The following is a 20,469-nucleotide window of genomic DNA, read 5'->3' as shown; positions in this document are numbered from 1 at the left end:
TGCTGTCGGTGCTGCTCGCCTTCCAGGATGGGGACCGCGTGATCCTCACTGTGCCTGGTTGTGGACACTACAAGATATGGCTGCCAACCGATGTCAGTGGCGTTCTTGTTGTCAGTTTCTATCCAGATTGCCTGAGTGAATGTCTGAAGGTGTAGGCACCTCGGAATGATTGTGTTAAGCTGGCACTAAGTCCATCCCCCGTCCACCTTTACTCTTTTCTTTACAATAAGGCTTTCAAATAAGTCATGGTTGTACGGCAGTGAAGCATCGGTGTTGAACACTGATGTCATGCTGTCGATGATGATGATGATCTCAGCTTGGAGGAAAACAAGTGTGAATTCACAGACGTGTGGGACTGAGTCAATTTGGAATAACAAAGAAACTGAACCAAGCAGGAAACATAAACATAATTTCTTGAACACCCGCACTGTAGCCTGATGCATACGTTACTTGAGATTCAAGGATATGCCGTTTTGCCGCCATAGGTGTCTAAAATTGGCAAACGCGACCCGGGGCTTGCAAATCCGTGCATTGATCTCAGCTGTCACACCACAATCAGAACTAATACAACTGCTAAGGTACGTAAAACGCCCCACAACTTCCAGTGCCCCTCCTTGGATTGTAAGTAGCGTGCTCAGTGACTTCATATCCACAAGCACGTGCAAAGTGCACACCAAAAGACTTTGATCAGTTCATCCGGAAACACCTGCGCTTTCTTCTCCTTTTCGAAGATCACATCGATATCGTTTGCATATTCCAAATCAACAAGGCTTTCGTCGGAGGCCGTTTGAACGCTAGGCTGTTAAAGAGCTTCCTGCAGTCGTCTTTATATATATATATATATATATATACATAATTAGTGCAGTATGCAAAGTAGACAGGGTAATAACGATGCGATATCTGAGGCGGAGTTATTTTTCGAAATTTCCCTTTTATCAAGCGGTTCTATTCAAAATGTATGTGATATCTTGGTAAGTCATATATATGATGTCAACCGTGAGTTTCCGGCATTTAAAGAGCTCAGGACCATGATTCAGGTGACATTCTAATCAAAAGTAAACCTAAAATGTGGCTTCATTTGAAAATATAAAGTTTGATTGCATTCTCTGAAGATTTTCAGGTGGCTATCAAGGATTAGCTTGCAAGGTTTTCGGAGCTCTGTAATCAATAAACTTGCGCTAGTCTCATGATCACTCAGCTACATTTGAAGTGCTTGGTGGAAATATCAGAAGTCACACCCACAGTTAAATAAGTGAAACGTTTCGACTACTAACAGGCCGTTCCATAAGAAACAAAGACGGCTCAATTCCACCCTCTTAAAGCAATATCGTTTGCGCGTTATACCCTGAAAAGACAACCGGGGACTGGTGATGGGACAAAGTGAAGTCACATCTGCGAGTTAAGGAGCAAAACATTTGTGCATTAAATAATCACACGTGAAAGGATGATGATGTCTCGCAGATTGACTGCCAGTCTCTAGTTGAGGAGGGACATCTAATCACAAAGGAAACTAAACGGAAGTCTCTAGTGGGATAAACATGTGAGAAACGCACACACCATACTCACCGCTTCATCGTGGCCGCAAGTGCACTCTCCAGTGATACGTCCATAGGATGGAGGTCTTCCCGACAAAAAGGGATCAGCAGTGCCTCGAGTATAACACAAGATCCCGTTAATTCCAAGCAAGAAAGAAGCTGATGGGGCGACACAATGACAAGTAAATACTTGCGGTTGAATATTTGCGCAATTGTGCTAAGATGGGCTGTTTGGAAATGCTTATTGAACGGGAAAATGTTGTCTGGTGGTCAAAGTACAGACAGAAATTGTAAGCGTTTCAGAACCACTCATAAACTTTAACCGTCATCAATGCAGATCCGACATTCTGATTTTGTAACAAGGACTTTTCATACCCCTGAGTTTACAAGTGGTCTTTTAATCTGTCCTGGGATGGTCTCTCTTTACGAAGAGTAACACTAGAGTGATACCCCGAAGAGATTTCTACCAAGAGAGGCACTCCGCAACTGTGCTACACCAGCACTCCCCTTCAACCACGGTGTGACGTAACAATCCATAAATTTAGTGAACACTTAGGAAGAGACAAAAACACTTTCTTTATCGACATGTTATCTACTCTACTGCCATGCAGTAGAGTAACGTCCTTGAGAACTCTCAGGGGAGTGAACTCTTTTCAAGGCACCTCTTGGGGAAAAAGGCTATATCCGATTGCCGATCAAGATTCGCAAAAAAGGAGTTATTGTGCGTAAAGCTGATGGAGTTGCCACTAACTTTGATGCGACCGGTATCTATTGCTGAGGTTCCATCACTTCGATGGTCTGTGACAATAACTCCTCGTGTGGAAAAACAAACCTCACACCCACGGGGACAATTACAGTTCCTACACCATCTTCCATGTTACATTATACAAAGGAACAGTCGGTATTTCCAGACGGTCAACTGTATCAGCCCTAGCCTTCGGATGTTTTTACACCAGCAAGAAACTCAAGCACTGTAAACTTCTGCATACTCTTCACGTATTGAGCTTCGTATGACACGTTTGAAGACATCGCGTCTGCTCGAATACTTGCCTCCTTGAATCAGTTGGACGAAGAATGTGCCAGAATACGAGTTGGATGCAACAAAGAAGGCGAGAGTGTTAATAGGTGCATAAGTTTACTCGATCACGATTCATCTGTTGAAGGTAACCGAAATTATGAATTCATACAACCAGATTTCCGCCAGCGTAAGATTTTCAACTCTTTAGCTGATCGGGTAGTATTCAGACGGTTCATTAGAGAAACAAGAACTCAATCAGCCTAAGAGACAATCTAGTGATAACATGTGCACAAACAAACATACCAGATGGCAAGTAAATAAAGTTATTGGGCCAGAGGATCCAAAAAGAGACAGGCTTCCCATTCCCATTGGCGACAGGTATCTTAGATTCCATCTGAAAGCTTCCCAAGCATCATAAAATAGACGACAGTTGTGTATTGTCGAAGACAATACAAAACCGCTGAGCTGCACCAACTGCACATTCAAGATAAGCCACCCAAAAGAAAACATCCGGAGCATTTAAAGCTGAACACAAATTGCATGAAAATTCTCATCACCAGGCGCGGAGTAGTATTTTAAAACAATAGGGGACACTCAGCTAGATGAAGGCTATACCGGAGAATCATAGCACTGACTTTGTTGGCATAAAGGAATCCAATATGGCATTGAGCCTTATCAGAGGAGGTCTACACCGAAGTTCTGGCGATCGGCACGAGCTAGTTACGTGACAAGCCCAGCTACATGGCAAAACCATCGTTCAACGTGGTCGGTTTAGCTACACGCTCCTACAACCGGCGCTATACGGAGTGAGACGCAAAACGAAATCGGACTCCTGGCCATTGTTACGACAACTTTGTCGCACAGACACGGTCAGTAGACCAATTTCTGTGAATCAGTCGCAGTAACATGTGTGCAAACGAGCGCAAGCGCACACACAAGGCATGGATGCGATCAACAGTGGATGTCCAAAGCTGTCCTGTTCCACTGATGCACTCGTTCCTTTGTAAACTACTTTGATCGCACCACACCTCAAAGCTCCTCGATGTGCCTCTTTGTTGCGGCAGTCCACGGACGTGGAAGGCCTTTTTGAATTTGTAGCGCACAGCTAGCTATATTGTTTCTACCAGTCCTGATGATTCGAGATGATGCAAGATACTGCAAAAGCATCGAGCGGTATGCCCCCTAACAAAAAATATGAAAACCTATTTGCAACCACCACCAGCTGATCATAAAATTAGCGCGAGTTGTTAATCCTCAACGTCCTATGGCCACCAGATGGAGCCCAATTAGGGAAATAGACCTCGTATGGGTGATGTTCTTGAGGGATGACGGGTTGAATTCACTTATGGTAAAACTTGGTCAGGATAAGTAGCCTACTAGTGTCTTCGTTGATGGAAATGTGGTGGTTACAAAACACCAAAAGACCTCCAAAAATTGGAGAGAATTTGGAGAAACGGCGTGTTTCGGGAGAAAATGAGTAATCACTAACCGTCGTGAAGACCTTTCGATACTCTTCAGATTTGCTACCATCTCTTTTGAATTCTTCTTGGTTTATTGGCAGTTGGGTGGCCAAGAATTCTTTCAGAGCTTGCAAGATGTTGATGTCCGTTTCACTTGCACAGCTCTCACGTACCCGGCTAGCACTTCGTACCGAACGGAGAAAAATGGAAAGCATGTCGAGGACGCAGATCTATTGCGAAAAGGAGATAGAAGTGCGTGTGGTAATAAAAACATAGATAGAAAGAATGCACGAGCCACTCTGTGACTGGACGACTGAACGAGATGAAAAAAGCAAACTGAGTGAATGAAACCAATTTTCCAAGTTAAGATGAAAGTCTCAATATTGGAATTCGACCTCACTCCTCAGAAGCAACCATTTATGCTAGAAGACTTATTAAAAGATCAATCTGCAAGTCTGACTCCCAATGCCACTGTGCCAAACAGGTGACTTTTAAGCAACATCGGGCCTCTGCTTTTTAAAAATATTCCGACCGTATTCGACCGATACAAAGACGGTCATAGTAACCGTTGGGCGATCGGGGTGTGCGGTTTTCCGGGCAAACCAGTTCTGACCTCTCCTTCCTCGGAGGAAGGCAGTTATGCTGCTTTCATAGACATGTAGATGGTCACCTGGGAGAAACATCTTACTGCCTTAAAATCTTCATCGCAGATGGAGATGTCTCATATTACGACATATCGTAGCAGTATAGCTCACTACCCTTCATCAAACGGTCCCCGTTGGTCTTTCTGGCCCGACTGAACCTTAAGAAACCGAGCTACAGCTAGTGCATCCCCCGCAGAAAAGCAGTAGCTTGAGGTCACGAAATAGGAAACAAACCCTAACAAGAACAATAATTTTCCAAATTTGTCAAAGAAGCTGAACGACGCAAGACGAGATGTAACCAAAATGCGAAGAAACTTGTATGACATCCATAACACACCTTTTGTCCCAGGGATAATCCAGGATCGCGCAGAAGGAAAACCACGGTTGGTACCAGAGGATTCCAGTCAGTACCCTATGAGGATAGACAAAGACAAGCAGTGAATGAGAATGATATCAGCTGAACTGGTCTAGGAAACACAATAAGACTGAGCACGTTTGTTAGATGCATATGTTGGTGGTCCTGCAAATAGCATCCCATATATGGTGTCTGTGGGTTTGTGTGAGATGCGACTCTTAATATCGAACGGTCACATCATTCGATATAACTAAGTCAAAATGTATGCAGTATTCCGAGGAGACTATATGGCACCCGTTAGTTATACACCCGGTAATCTTTTCTAAATAATTAAACTTCTACTTATAGTTCCTGCCGCAAAGTCAGTCTATACGAGACCAACATGACGCCACTTAAGCATATCTAGAGTTGACGAGCTAGCAATAAACTTCAACCACGGACATATCGGACAAGGAGAACCGCCCTAAGCTAAATAATGTGGGCTAGCTAGATTACCAACACCAACTGCTCGCAAAAATACCGCCGCACTAGTTAGACAGTGTGGTACATGGGCACATGATGGACTCACAGCTGAAAGGTAGAAGGAATAAGCTTTCTTCCTCTGGATCGTCATATGGATGCTCCCCGAATGAGGAAAACTGCACTACAGTATAGTTAACCCTTCGCATAACATGCAATATGTCCACGAAAAAACAGTACCGGCCTTGATAAAGATGCTTCTCAGTCAGAATAAGTGACTTAGCTTTAATGAGATCACTTATCCATTTGTGGGAAACGTACCTTTGGGCCGAGCATCAACAACCGCTCCATGAATCCGAGCATAACTTGGTTCGACCATTGCTGATAAGGTGAAGCGCATACTAACCGTTCAAACAGCTGGGTCCAGCTGTCCAGAATCCGTGATACAATGATGTTAGATACGTCTCCTTGTTGTTTTGGCGACGTCTCAACCGCAATGTTAATCCTGTAGAGAGAAATTTGGGAGGCTGTTGAGCTCCTGCATCCTTACGTGGTGCTGTACTAGTTCTAATCTAGTGTTAACTCAGAAGCTTAGCAGAACAAACACTGAATGTCTAATGCGCACAAGGAACAAGGAAGACGATACGATGATGGTACAAAAAACTGGAAAACATAACCAGACAAATGACTCTGCACGATTACAGTGAACTATTCCAACCAGTACAACACGATCGACTGATCTGTCGACAGGAGCGCCATTTAGCAAAAGATACTCGGGTTGTGTCAGCCGAAATTACTATGACTAAAGAGGACGAAAAAAAGGCTCATGTCAGCACGAGGGCTCTCAACTCCTACCGGGTGGACAAAATTATTGAAAAACACCGAATCTTGAATCTGTTACAATGATGGTCAAGAGTTGGAATCAGGATATACTGATTAGGGTGAAAGTAACCACAAATTTATCAGTTGATGATACATTAAAACACGTACATTAACAATGGTTGCGTCACACCACTGTGTTGGCCTAGCTGGTTCATTACATTAGATCATGCTCTACCGCTTGACACAGGTTTCAACTCCACAAGCCCACTTTCATTTTGGCTGTCAACCTCCTTCTGATAATCTGTGCACAGGTTGTTTCGAAAGTGGACACGCAAAAAACATTTCAAGAACAAATTGTTTATGCGGTTCATCCTGGTTGGGATTTCATTATCCGGTATCTCGAAAGCGATAGTCGACAGGGATAGAGTTACAAGAAGGTCAACCCCTATTAAAGCCTGTACCAAAGCTAACAACAACTTCATGTATTTGAAACAACCACAGAAATGCTCATTAGATTATTCTGAAGCCAGAATAAATTTTCATGCCCAATGGTTTCATTATCCACTTTGATGTTTATAGTATTCTGTTACCAGCATGTTATACATATCGCAGGTCCAATAGGTGGGACGTATTTAAAGGTTTTCTTTACCTCGAGTGCTTCGGAGTCTCCTTTCTTTGCGATGAATGGCAACGGTAGATGACACGTTTGTCTCTTTCGTCTACTTTTCACCCCAATGCTTTAAATATAATTAAATAAGTGTATTTGTATTTGGGTTCAGATAAGACATAAGGTTGACGGAAACTGGGGTAGTGCGCCTACCTGACGAACACCAAGAAGGGTGAGACCGATCGTGGGCTGTCGAGGAGTTTCCACCAACCCTGTGAGTAGTTTCTTTTGTGATAAGTAAATGCAATTTTTAGTAGAAATTTGTGGTTACACGGCAGTGAAGCACCAGTAGCAGCACTGACATTGCTGCCTTCGGTGATGGTGATGATAACGATGAGGGAAAGTCGATTGGACTTTATCTACGGAGGCGGGTCGCACAGACAGTACCCTGAGTTTTCGTAACCGCCGTCATATCCTTAATTCAGGTCAAAAGCTGAACATCCCTTGCTTACACTGCCATGAATAGACCATGGAAGAGAGCGGTAGCATTTGTAAGGCGCTTGGATTACCAGGGAACACCTGGAGAAATGCTCCTCCGACAGAAGAAAACACACCAAAGAGGAGGTGAAAATACTCGACGAGTTGTGAGTAAGTTCCGAGCGCGTCAGCACAAATAGGTTCCGATGCAGTGTGTGACAGAGTGCTTCCAAATGGAGGCATACCAGTAAAAAAATTTTCTTATGAATCAGAAGGAGCGCGAATCCTGAGCGAAACGTTTCAATATGACCCCAAAAATAATCTTGTTCTTTGAAAGCTGCGTGGAGGTGATGTGCTAGCTCCCATACTCGACCAAATTCGCAGGAATTCGCATATCAACAGTGAATATAGCTGCCCCCGTCAGGAAAGACATATTGAAGTGAATTTTCCTCCGAGGACGGAAACAAGTGCACCTCTAATAAACTGTATTCACCAGGGGGGCTTTTCCCTCATCGGAATGAGCCGATCTACGGAAAAAAATGCCCAATTATGCAGCAAACTAGGAAGATACGAACAGTTGTTAGCGAAGATGATTTGTTAGACGTACTTTGCGCTGCCTTGCAAGGATAAGCAGAGCTCCAAGCAGGTTGTGAGCAAAGTAACAGCTCTGTTCAATACAGCCGGGTCGAATGTGTCTATTGCTAGTCGCACGCGGTTTAGCACACGGTCGATAAAGCAACTCGAGTACGGTGAGTCTTTTGACACAAAAAGCTGTGGCCCACACGATCCCTTCCGCGTCGGCATTTCTGTTCTACCCCAGAGTAGTAACTGACAGACGGTCTTGTCACTGAGGCCTGAAGATAGTTTATGCTGTTGAAAGCTTCCGTTTTCTTTTGTTAGTAACAGCTGGTCCAACAAGTACTCGATTATAGTAGTCTGAAAAACAAGGAAGAAAGAGCATGGCTGTGAGCCAAAAGAAACTTCTTTGAACACGAAGCCAATCAACCGGTGGCTTTGGGATCACAAACAATCCTATATTATGTAAATCTTGTGGGGAAGTTTTGAAGTTTAGGATGAAAATTTTATCCTGTAAGTGAAATCAATCCAAAATTTCACACAGGCATCAACGTGCATGAAGGTGAACAAGTAAAGGTCCCCTTATGCAACAATCTCGCTAGAAGAAATGCCTCTTCGGAAGCGAAAAAATATCCCCCGCGGACTAATTTAAACAGGCTAAACAACCCTGGAGGCAACAAGCATGTCTTATATGCTATGGGCGCGTCCATCCAAATAGGGAATAACTTTCTCATAAGTCACATCATTTGATCGTAGTAGAGAGGGTGACTACGTTTCACATCGAAGCGCCCAAATGTGTACAAAGTATTATTTCTCCTTCCCAGATTAATTCACTATAATATCAACTCACCTTGTCCAGGGACGCTAGAGCTAAGCCAATGACATCAAGTAGAACTTGGTGTACCGCCTCCGTCGGAGATGAGCCAAAGAGTGAGCAAGCCTTAAAAAGAATCGAAGAGAGAAGATGATTCACGAATTAAACAACAACACATGCAAAGATACAATGAGGGTAGCACTAACCAGTTTTACCAACCCCAAAAGTGATGCCCCGAACTCAGCTGAATTAAACTGCTGTCTCCATGAAAGGTTCTGAGGCACGGAATGAAGTAGACAGGTGACATATTGCAGAAGGCGGGAAAGCACTGGTACACTCTGATCTGATAGCACGGGGACCTTTCTTTGTGTGGAATATGTTTCAGAATCATGCGGGAAGGTGTTCGAAAATACATCACGAATCCTTTGATGGACATAGGACGATAGATTTTGGGCGCTGAAGAGAGGAGTGTAGAAAATCAGTGCAACATGGTACAAAAAAGTGAATAAATCGTGGAGAGTAATGAATAGTCAGTACAGCTTTCGACAGAGGAAAATGTTAGTAGCTAAGGTAGCGTAGATGGTTGTTGGTTTGTTCACTGAGCTGGGCAATCTGATCAGAAAGATTTCATCACCAATCGAGGAGACATTATCAGTGCGTTGTTAGGGGGCGTAGTGGTGCACAGCGATGGGTTGTTGGTTGTGCACAACTACCGTTTCTGCATTTGCTTGTCGAACTGAACGGATATTCCACAGAATCTGACGCTTCCCACGGAAGACTAAGTAATATTTTCAGGGGAAGCAAAAGTACCTGTACACTCCAAAAGAATGTCCACGCGCTAAGACTCCCAGCAACGGGGACTCGATTATCTTACTAGCGTTCTGCCATTCTCAAAGCTCCATAGAACGCTTATTTCTGGTATCTCAAAAAGAAGGTCTGTATATTTCACCTTCCACTGCATCTCCTCTTTGCTGTTCCACCATGTAATCACAATGTAAAACAATGTAAACAAACAGTGACTACCTTTCTAGGGGATACCGTAAATATTCCGCGGCGATGTTAAGCGTAAACTCCATAATACATTCCGGCCAATGAAAACATCCAAAAGCTACCCTACTAGTGACTTTACCCAAATTTAAGCAAAGTGCTTCACCCGAATGTGTAAAAGAAACGACCATAACTCTTTTCATATCCAGATTCAGCCGTCCTACTGAATGAACTGTTCAAAACTTGTCCCCAACTCGCGACTGATTCATGTTGGACGTCATAAGGTTTTATTTTAGAAACTATTGAAACGGAAGACAAATGCCTACAAAATTCGAAAACGACTCAGTATATATTTAGCAATCCCAAAGCGAAGAAAATAACAATTCACCTTAACCAAATGAATGAAAACATCACGTTGAAATACTGCTTCGTAAACTTACTGTGAATCACCGATAACTAAGGCCTCGAAATTCCGTATTATCACTTGCTGGTGTGGGGGTGGCAGACTTTCAAGAAGTTCAAGGTACTAGAACATGACGGAAACGGAGAGCAAACGCAAGATTTATGTGAAGCAGTCACGTTGAAGTTATCATACAGAGAAGTACTGAAATACGGTCCCCTTCCGGACATTGTTCTATCAAGGAAATGTAACTGGTATTAAGGGATTATCAAAGTAGAGAACCGCAAAGGTCGACCCTTACAGTGGATTGCGAGCAACTGTGCTATACTGTTCCCGTGGAGCTTTCGCACTCTCATGCCACATTGTTGAATGGAAACAGCTGACATACAAAACTCTGGACCTACAGATTGGGGTGTATGTGACGACTTGTTCCATAGAAGTTGTGGTTATTCGACTGTCTTTCGACGACTACCGCCTCACGGTTATGTTTTACAGACAAACGCTTCGGTTAGGGATCGTTATAGGTCTGACATCTTGAGAGTTTTTTGACTTGCATACAACCGGGAATCAGGCAAATACCATTGACTTGACTTCACGCCGGCTAAGTTGCCTTACTTACTGCATACAGCAGGGATGGTGAGAGGGATAACGCTGTCACCTCCAGTCATTATTCAGTGGTACATCTTGACTTCTCTCATATTCCAGTTAACGATCATTATTCTATGTAACCCAGTTATAGGTAGACCAGTTTTGCTCCGAAAGAAGTGACCGATAACCTCTTCGCATCCGACTATCCAAACTCGTTCCCCAGTATTTGTCACAACTTCTGTTATGTGGATTCTTAAGCAAGTCATTCAACAAGCGGTTACAGTTCGTACTACTGACACTCCATCGCTGGACATTCACATCATTTCCGAAACTGGAATACAAAGTCTAAGTACGAACCCCAGGAGTTTCCGTGGCTGCTATGGTGGATTGCATCGGTATTGGTCTAGCTCTCAATCACCCACTCTGGAGCCTGCTAACTCAATCCTATCCATGCTAACAACCACCTTTGTATTCGCCTGTCAATCGCGTCCCTTTCCTGTCAAAGCTTCGCGCGTATTTACCAACCAACTGTAATGCTGATACGATAGGCGATGCATATTATCGCCTTCTATCAGGCAAGAAATGTCCAGATACTACCAAGGCCTCCGGAGCTCTCAGGTCACAACAACGATGTTTCGGTTAATTAGATGTGCGACCAGGCAACCTATTTAGCTCGAACTCAAAACGATACTTACGTCTTTGTGCGGATTAACAGTCCTTGCGCTCCCTCACCCTGCTGAAGAGCGATAATGGAGCCAACCAGTGGCTAAAAAATATGAGGCTCCACTCTCGGCTGTCAATCATTCTGGGGTAATCATATCGGTTCGGATCATTCTCCCGTGAGGTACAAATTTCCGACGAGTTTCCCTAGAAAAATGCAGACTCTTGTTAAGCCCTTGAAGGATGTCCTGACCATTAAGCATGTGGTGTCTCTGAACGCTCATCAACTAAGCACGGGATTTCAAAACTATCAGTGTCCTTCTCAACAAAAACCATGTATTACTCAGCATAATTCAGCCGAGTTTTTTTTAGATATCAACTCAATCATGGCATAGTGCGGATAGAGAAATCTAATGGAGTCAGGTGTAGATAGTGCGTCTCGGAATGTTTGCAAACTGTTCCACTCATTCACACAACAGGACACAAGAAACCGCTTGTCAGTGAGTGGATCAAAGAGATTGAACAGTTAATATGTGGTGACCACGGAGTAAAATCTTCAACCTCTACCTCTGCGCCCATGCCTTCCTTTTGACATGCTCGAATTGAGCAGGTCTCTCTAAGTGTCTGTGAGTTTACACCATCCCTTAGCTCTTCAAATAATGATACACCGCCCGACTCTATCCGGCCAGAGGGCCAGATAAACCACCATCAGTAGTATTCGGAAACGTCGATGGAACGTTGTGTTCTACCGTGTAAAAATCATTTGAATTAATATGAAAGCAAGAACTACACCACGACACCCAAAGCTACTACTCCAAAGATTAGGATGTACGTTTTAACAGTCGTAACGCGGGTGAGAACACCAATAATACTGCGACTTCTCAAGTCGCGAAAATTCGGCGGCAACCGGCAGGATTCGGACCAGGTAGGGGATAAATGGACTATAACTTCACATCAACTTAACTGCTTGGGGAGAGCGACGCACACAATCTACCACCAGTGGTGTCTTACCTTTACTTTAGATGTACCTTCGACTCTCTGTATACATTAGCTCTCCCACACATACTTCCCAACCAAAGAGTGCAACCGTGCCGTTGTTATGGGCCTTCGACTACAATAATCTCGCGGGTTACGCTGACAATTTCGCTTCACAAAGTGCAACCATGTCATGAAGGCCAAAGGGGAGCGACCGGACGAAGAACAGCAAGCCCCATACAACGAATAGCCATAATGCGAGACGGTCTGAAATTACAGTCAAACCGTTCCTTATGACAGAACTATAAAGGAAGTAAGCTGTTTCCTCCGGCCGACCAGCATGCCCATGCTTATGGAGACATCGACGCTGCCTTTCATCGAAAAAGGACGGGTTAGAAAAGGTCGACCCAAAAGACCGCACACTTCGATCACTTAACCGTTGGTCGTGACCGCAGTTGCATTAACCAATCCGACCGAAATATGGCTTAAACCTACCAAGGTGCCAATGGGGCACATCTGCCACATGCAGCAGCTTCAGGGGTTAGACATCTATGCCTTACCCCATGCAAACTCATGATAGACAAATCCCATGCAGCCAAGCGCTACAGGCTACTGACTCCAGGCAACCCCCTTAGAAAACCCTACCTTGTGGCTCAGGATTTTAAACGAGAGGCTCAAACGAATCCCATGAACGGTCCCGACCGCACTCGCCCACATTTAGCGAATGCCTTCGTGTTTACACGGATAGCTTTAACCATCATAAACGTCGACTACGGTTATGGCATACTAATTCATCCCTGTATTCATTCAACCATCCAAAAATGCCACACAGAGACTGATATATGAACTTGGAGACCCTCCGATAGTATTCACACGATGTAGCCGTCTTTTAAAACATCACGCTGAGCGGTTAACATTCAAGTGTTTCGCCCAAAAATCTGCGATTACCAATACCCCATAGACCGTGTCCCGTTTTCGGATGTAACAACTGTCACGATCGCTCGGATATAACTCAATTTCCATGCCATCTGTGAATGAATTCCCTCCCCGAAATGAAATTCGGAGGAGACGTAGAAAACGGATAACCCGAAAAGTGGTGAAACCTTATCGCAATTGCAAAACGGTTGTCCACTTTCAAGGGAGGTTGTAGGTTTTACAGGATTACTCAACCTTTCGGAGCAAAGTTCGGTTATTCGTTCCTTAACAAACGCCACTATTGTTGAGTGAAACGTCGAGCAATTAGACATCACGGTAAACCAGTTGGCTTTGTTGGAGAGTGAGAACGCTCAATTATGTCCGATGCAATCGAAACTCACTGACGGTTGACAATAGCTTGTTGAAGGAGAGAGGTCAGCTACTATCTAGGATCAAGCTTCAGTGAAAATGCGCGAAGTAATGGTAATGACGCGCAACAGAGAAATAATAGTGCACCTCTGCTTCTCAACGTGTGTTACCCAACTATGCCAGAGGAAACCCATAAGTGATGAACTTTAGCCATAATTGAAGTAAACACTTCATCAGGAAAAGAAAAACAGAACAGCAAATCAAAGATGTCCGATAGCTCAACAACTATGTCGCTTCGGTCACTGGACGAACACTACAGGGGGACCTTTTCTAGGATATGACCTCTCTTACAGGTAACTCACCCTGCACTGCAGATAATGTGGGAAATTTCGCGGTTTTTTGGGGTTGGGAGGAGTAATCTGTTAAGTTGTGTTGTGCGCAGGAATGCCCTCTCCTACAGAACATGAAATGCGACAAAGTGCATTTGTAACACTATTGAAAACCTGGTGCTCCTCGTTGGAGCAGTGAAGGTTCACATTCAAAGAAGAAACCATTGGGCAGAGACGACAAATTCATATCTACGTCTATCCTAACTTCTGGGTAATATAAACACATAGGGAATGTATACTAGTGTATAAACATCGTACCCTTTGACAACTGACTGAACATTCTTCCCGGATATCCGAGTGGAGCACACACTGAACGAGGCATCTGGACAGTAACCACCAGATATCGTGTTCCGGTGGAAACACAAATTCGCTGTGTTCTGGCGCGGAATTCGGCGTCATTTTCACAGCAAATTCGCACACGGCTAGCGTGCAGCTTGTTCGTTCACTGAGTAGTGGGAAATCAGGAAACTAAGAATATGAATCACTTCGAAAATCGAAAATCACAATCACGAAGGGAACACCATGTAATATTGACGACAGAACTGCCAACAAAGGGTTTTTACGAGTATCCACTGTTGATGGGAGAATAATGGCAACATATTTGGTCATTTGTTTTGATTGAGTTTTCCAATGATAGTGTTATTTTATTACTTCATCAGGATGTGCTAAAAATTGCCAGCTACATGATCTGACCTGAAAAAAATATCTGGTACCCAATATATTTGGTACACAAAAGAGAACAACCGCTTCTGCTGGGCAGACGCTCCCAGTGGCTTTAAATTTATCCTCCAGGCAGCTCGGTCCCCGATGATGACACTAGAATATATACCGTCCACTTAGCCTTCTTCGTGTTCCTTCGCGATTATTCTGCTAAGCTTACTCAAGTTTCGCTCTTATTAGAGCTCATTAGCCAGGAACATAGTCTGAGATGCGTCAGGATCCGTATCCGGGTCATTCTATGTGGGCGACCAACGAAACAGTAGATAAACTAAACGTATTTAAATTATGTTCGTTTTTTGGGCGAAGTATGTGGCATATCCAATAGTCTGAAAGAGAGCCTAGTGACTGTCCTGTTTCTGCTCATCAACTAACTCACCTGTCCCAAAATCCAATGGTGCTTTCTGACCGGAACGTCTTGAGAGTCGAATCGTTTGGAGAACACAAACGTGAGGGCACGTTCTCCCCGTATGCAGCGTGCGCTGGTGTACTACTCTTAGAATGCTCGCATAGTGAATGACCGAAGTTTAAACAACAGTAAGGCGGAGGATATGCAATGCCAGTGAGTCAAACTCGGGTCCAATGTTTATCGCTATGGTGTGGACTCAGCCAAATTATTCTGCCCATAAGGGGGGAGAATGCGATGTGAGTGGGAATTCGATAAATCTCAGAACCACCAATAAATAAAAGTAGTATGCTTGTGTGTACCACACACCCTTGGTTTTTCTCCCACCCAGCTCCTCTGCAGGCGTTCTAATCCCACTGACAGCCTGGATGGCCTACCAATAAGTTCCCGATGTACAACACACTGGTGATCGTCTGTGCTTCTGACGCTCTAGTAAAAACTTATGAATAGAAATGTTACGGGCAGTCGATGAGCTGTCTCATCCATTCATTTTTAGGATCTTTTCCAGAAAAGCCCTATCACTAATGCAAAAAGTACATGTGCGGAAAGTTAAGCCCCGCCACTTTTTGCCAGCTCCAATTTAATGTTCGCACACAACATTGACCTATTTTTGATGAAAACAATTCATTATCCGCATCTAGGCTCATTTTGTGAAAAATTTTCTCCGTTCGGACGTAACATCTCAAATCAATTCTCTGACGCTTTCAACTCTCGCTCATGACAAGGAGACGGCAATACGTCCTTTGCAAAGCCACGGAGTGTTCCATCAGCAACGGCCACCAAATGTCATTTTCAACTGTTTCTGACAGGTGGAGGTGTAATGCTCGACAGTGTCGGAAAAAAAATCGGTCTTCGAAAGGGAACTTGGCTGGAGTGGTCTAGGATGGAGTTTAGGACAGTAATTCTATTCATTCATTGCTAGTAAAAAAATTCGGCAAAAATCAAATTCTGTTCAGAGGAATTATCAATTAACCACACGACCACTTCGCGAGGTTTGCGCCTGGCGGCTTTTGCAGACTTGAACAGTTATCGGCGGCCCAGGTCTACACGTCGGGATCGACGAAACGCTAAGATCTTGCCGTAAAAACCACGCAGGGCGAGTCCTTTCCCAGAAGTGGGTTTTCGGAAGGATCTGCCGGGAAACCAAAGATGTGTTCATGTATGCAGTGCCAGATCGACCCGCGGCCACTTTGATGGACACACTCCCGGCTCAATCATCACCTCCGATATGTGCAATTGAAACGATGCTTGGGATGAATTATACTCATGAAACGGTTAACCATAACGAAAAATTCGTGGATCCAACAACTGGAGCTCACACGCAAACCATCGAATCTCTTTGGCACGTCTACAAGATGCAGAATAAACGCCAATGCGGCATACACCGATCTTTAGTTGACAGCTACTGGTGTGAGTTCGTTTGGAGGCAAAGGTAGCAATGACATGTCCCATTTCACCCCCTTCAATAAAAACTAAAAGTTACCCATTTCATATCCTCTTCTTTCTCATCTTTTTTGGGTGGCGGGGGTTAATTTTTTGGCGGGGCTTATTTGGAAAAGATCCCATTTTCGCTTACCAAATCACGTCCAACTGAAAGTTGCGTTTCTGAACATAGGTGAGCAATAAACGGCAGTAGGTCTCCACCCACGAGAAATTTGTGATAATATGGGGTAAAAGCAGTCCATGAAGTCTTGTTATGGTTTTGATCATTTATATGCAATGATATACGTCAGACTATTTCTATTCAACCTGATCCTCCAACTTGAGGGATCTAGACATTGAGCATCTTTTCTCAGATTGTGTCGATATCAATGAAAAAATCAAAATTATGGGAATTATCTGAAGCACCAGCTATATTCGCTGGGCGGCAAGTTTTATCAACTTTTCTGCTCAAAACCACTGCAGAAAACTGGTACTTTTTATTGTTAGTCGTACCTGGAGTGAGAATAGACGTGTGATTCATGCACAATTTCCTTCCTTGAAATATCTAGCAAGACCATGGGATCGACTTCCACAATATTGTTCCGGCCGAGATCTTAGATTCTGTGCATACTTCATTATCTGAGTTACCGCACCAAATAGTGATACACGAAGTGCCAAAAGTGTGAGAATCTGAGTGGCTGGTGACACGTTAACTCACGTATCTAATACACGATTGTCAATGTGGATTCCGTGAAGGCATCGGGCAATGACTCCTGACGCTCGGGACAGTCCACGAAACTCGTTACAGAGGGCTCAGACGCGCGATCTATTGTACTCAATTTTTCATGTACCGGCAGTAAGCCATATGTGTAAGACTGGTACCATCTTCCTCGCGTCCATACTCGAAAATATCGCCTCCCCCATTCAATTCCACCAACCCTGGTCATTTGTGAACAGCACTGCACCAGATGGAGTCGCTGTGGTGAGCTGCTGATGATAAAGCTAGTTTACCAGTTACCGAATTAGCCACCTTTTCATCTGACGAAAGTCACGTAGTCCCAAATTACAGTGCCTATAGCGTCGGATGAGTGGAATACGCTTGCGAGTCTGTCAGGTTTAGCATGTTGGGTTTAACTTAAAAGTAAGGCATCTGGGCTAGACTACAGCACTCTGAAGCCAAGAAATTAGTGCAAAATGCCCAGAAAATCACAAGTTACGACAAATAGGAGATTAATACTCACAAAATCGTTTTAAACTCCTGAGAAACATCAATATGGACATTTTGCTGCCTGCACCAAACAACGTAACATCTGAGCACTTTCAGCAGTTGGGAGCGCGCTGACAAGAGCAATAGCCGGAGAATGCGGACGTTCAGCAGATCGGCCGACAGAATCCGAGAATAACTGCTCAGCGTCCTTGTTAGGCTTTCCATCCAGCGGGGTTGAAAAGTTTGATGGTTGTGCTGCCCTTCATCGACCGACACAGAAAGGCCAGCCTCCAACCTGAAGAAATGTGTTGAATAGCGTTCAAGGGGCCGTTTTGGACAAGAAAACTGAATCAACCACTAAGCAGGACTGTGGGAGCGAGCTGAACCGAACTTCGTTGCTATATAAAAAAGAGCATCAAAGAACCACACGAAATAGTGTAGCGAGATCCTTTGGTATTTAACTTGAACGGGTGTTTAGACCACCAGGGGCGTTCCGTAATGGAGAGTTATGAACACAGTTCATCTAAGACATCGAACTCAGACCTGAAAACTAGAATTCCAGATAGCCAGGAGGAGGACGATCGCGTTTATGAAGATAAAGTCCCAAGGATCGAACTCATCCACGGCTCCTCGAAAACAATCCGAAAGACTGCTGAAGCTCGGTATTCTATTTGTGGGTACTCTGATAGCCCTCGGATGACATCAATTTCAAAGAAGGCAATTTTTTGTCGGCCTGTTGAAGCTCACTTGACGATTAGCTTCTTATGACAAGAGGTCACTTTACCACAGTGACTAATTTCGTTCGTCCATTTGACGTATTCTCTAAAGCAATGTAAAACAGTATTTGAGGACTGAAAACATGAGGGGGTGCGTGTTGACTCGAGTCAAAAGAGAAACCACCGCGTCAAGCACTTCTGAGTGCGAAATGAGAACAGACTCATCTTAACTATAGATGATGGATGAAAAGTACCGTGCGATTAGCATTTCCTCGTTTCCTGTGTCCAACGCAGTTTGAAAGAATAGATGGGATGTCGAGATGGAGGATTCCGAAGTACGTGCGCTCCACTGATATCGCTTGAGTTCCCCAAGACAACATATTAACTTCTTCAATGATAGAAAGCACATATCGGACCATCTAGTGGCTAACTCAGAAGACTGTGGATTCTGGAGTTGTCCAATGCAGCTCAACAAGGCCCACACACATCCCTCAATATTTGCATCTTTCCATCGTTTGGGACGAATCCGTTTATTGAGTTCAGAAGCTTTTAAATCGGATGACTGGCTTTCGTCCAACTTCATGCGCTTTGTAGCTCCAGTTCGAAGTAGACTCGGCTTTGTGGGTGAGCAGAAAAGGAACTCTTCTGACTGCTCAACATGCAACGTCCGGGAGAATTTGAGGATCGTGCGGACGACAACTTTGAAGCAAGATAACAAAACTTTGGAGATGTGGTTGTTGATATCTTCTGAAAGGGAATGGGAGGAAGAGACAAGGGAAACGTACTTGAGAGAAATCCAAAGGGTCTTGATTGCTAAATGGCCAACCGATTGGTGCCGTTTCATGCAAGGGCAAAGTGTTTCTACTGTCTTACTGTTGTAACAGTGACATCACGCCACGTGTGCGCGGGAAAAATTCACATGGTAGGGGGCCAATGAATTCGTCTAAAAAGTTGGAAGATTCTCTCAGGAATGGATTGATCAAAAATTAATATTTGAACGTCAGTTAACACCAAAAGAGCGACAACTTTTACCACACGATATAACTAATCACCGTCGGTCCTGAGTGCAACAATTGGTGACATGGAATATACGCGAAATATTTTGTTCAAAGATTTTTCAAGTTTTTAATCTGTTCTCACAGAACTGCAGGAAGAACGTTGGAACTATGTACACTCAATCGATGAAAATATGGAGAATCGAACATACCACGGTCGTTAGGATGAGCTCCTAGGCTTGATCAACAAGCTGGATTTCTGTAACAGAAGCACCCTCAAAAAATGGGCTCATCCGAGACTGGGAAGGTGAAACGGTGAACGCTGTAGACAGTGATCACGTGTGTGTTTATTTATGTAAGATGTCATCGCGGTCATACAGTTGGGCTCAACTGCTACGTCGTTCCTATCCGTGTCAGTAAAGCTGCGCTTTAAAGTCCTGATTATTCCGGACCATCAAACCTACAGCGGTGCTAAAAATGACTTTCTGTGGTCATCGTTGTATAGACCGGGTTGAATAATACCTGACATTAAATGACCATGTGGGTGCGTCTCACGTGTGTTGCGGACGAGCAGAGACCTGTTCGCATACGTTGTGAGTACCAGCTATTCATCTGTGTCCACGAAGCCGACCTATTTAGGACATTATTGATTTCTCACAGAGATGCTCTGGTTCGGTTGCCAGCCTGAACGTTATCTTTTTGTTATTTCACAACGACATTGTATACGTTGTCCTATGCTGTACTCCATGATTTTGAGTTGTGATTTTATGTATAATGTTTGGAGTCTGGACATTCCGCTTAATTACCATAAAGCCATGAGAAATGAGATATTCGGTGAGGCGTAAAAATTAAACGGAAAGGTACTGATCTGGTGCGAAGGAGTTTTATGTCCTGAGGTAAAACAATCAGGGATAATGTGTCCGCACTCTTCGGCAATATTAAAATGAACAGGTCTG

At 44.0% G+C, this 20,469-nt stretch overlaps 1 protein-coding gene across 1 annotated transcript in view; it reads right to left on the bottom strand.

The window, feature by feature from the left end:
• Positions 1-20,469, bottom strand: part of T265_02103 (hypothetical protein) — a gene marked incomplete at both ends in the record, with an annotated part of 90,757 nt that overhangs the window by 46,300 nt on the left and 23,988 nt on the right. Inside the window, 8 exons of the mRNA XM_009166262.1 lie at positions 1,567-1,694; positions 4,043-4,243; positions 4,995-5,069; positions 5,793-5,976; positions 7,985-8,313; positions 8,804-8,893; positions 8,974-9,223; positions 18,773-19,265. Of these exons, the coding sequence (XP_009164526.1) occupies positions 1,567-1,694; positions 4,043-4,243; positions 4,995-5,069; positions 5,793-5,976; positions 7,985-8,313; positions 8,804-8,893; positions 8,974-9,223; positions 18,773-19,265 (1,750 nt within the window). The remainder of the gene's footprint in view (positions 1-1,566; positions 1,695-4,042; positions 4,244-4,994; positions 5,070-5,792; positions 5,977-7,984; positions 8,314-8,803; positions 8,894-8,973; positions 9,224-18,772; positions 19,266-20,469) is intronic.

This window comes from Opisthorchis viverrini (genome assembly GCF_000715545.1).
Source record: "Opisthorchis viverrini unplaced genomic scaffold opera_v5_24, whole genome shotgun sequence".
Taxonomy (NCBI): domain Eukaryota; kingdom Metazoa; phylum Platyhelminthes; class Trematoda; order Opisthorchiida; family Opisthorchiidae; genus Opisthorchis; species Opisthorchis viverrini.
The sequence above is the reverse complement of the archived record's forward strand: the minus strand, read 5'-3'. Positions and strand labels throughout refer to the sequence as shown.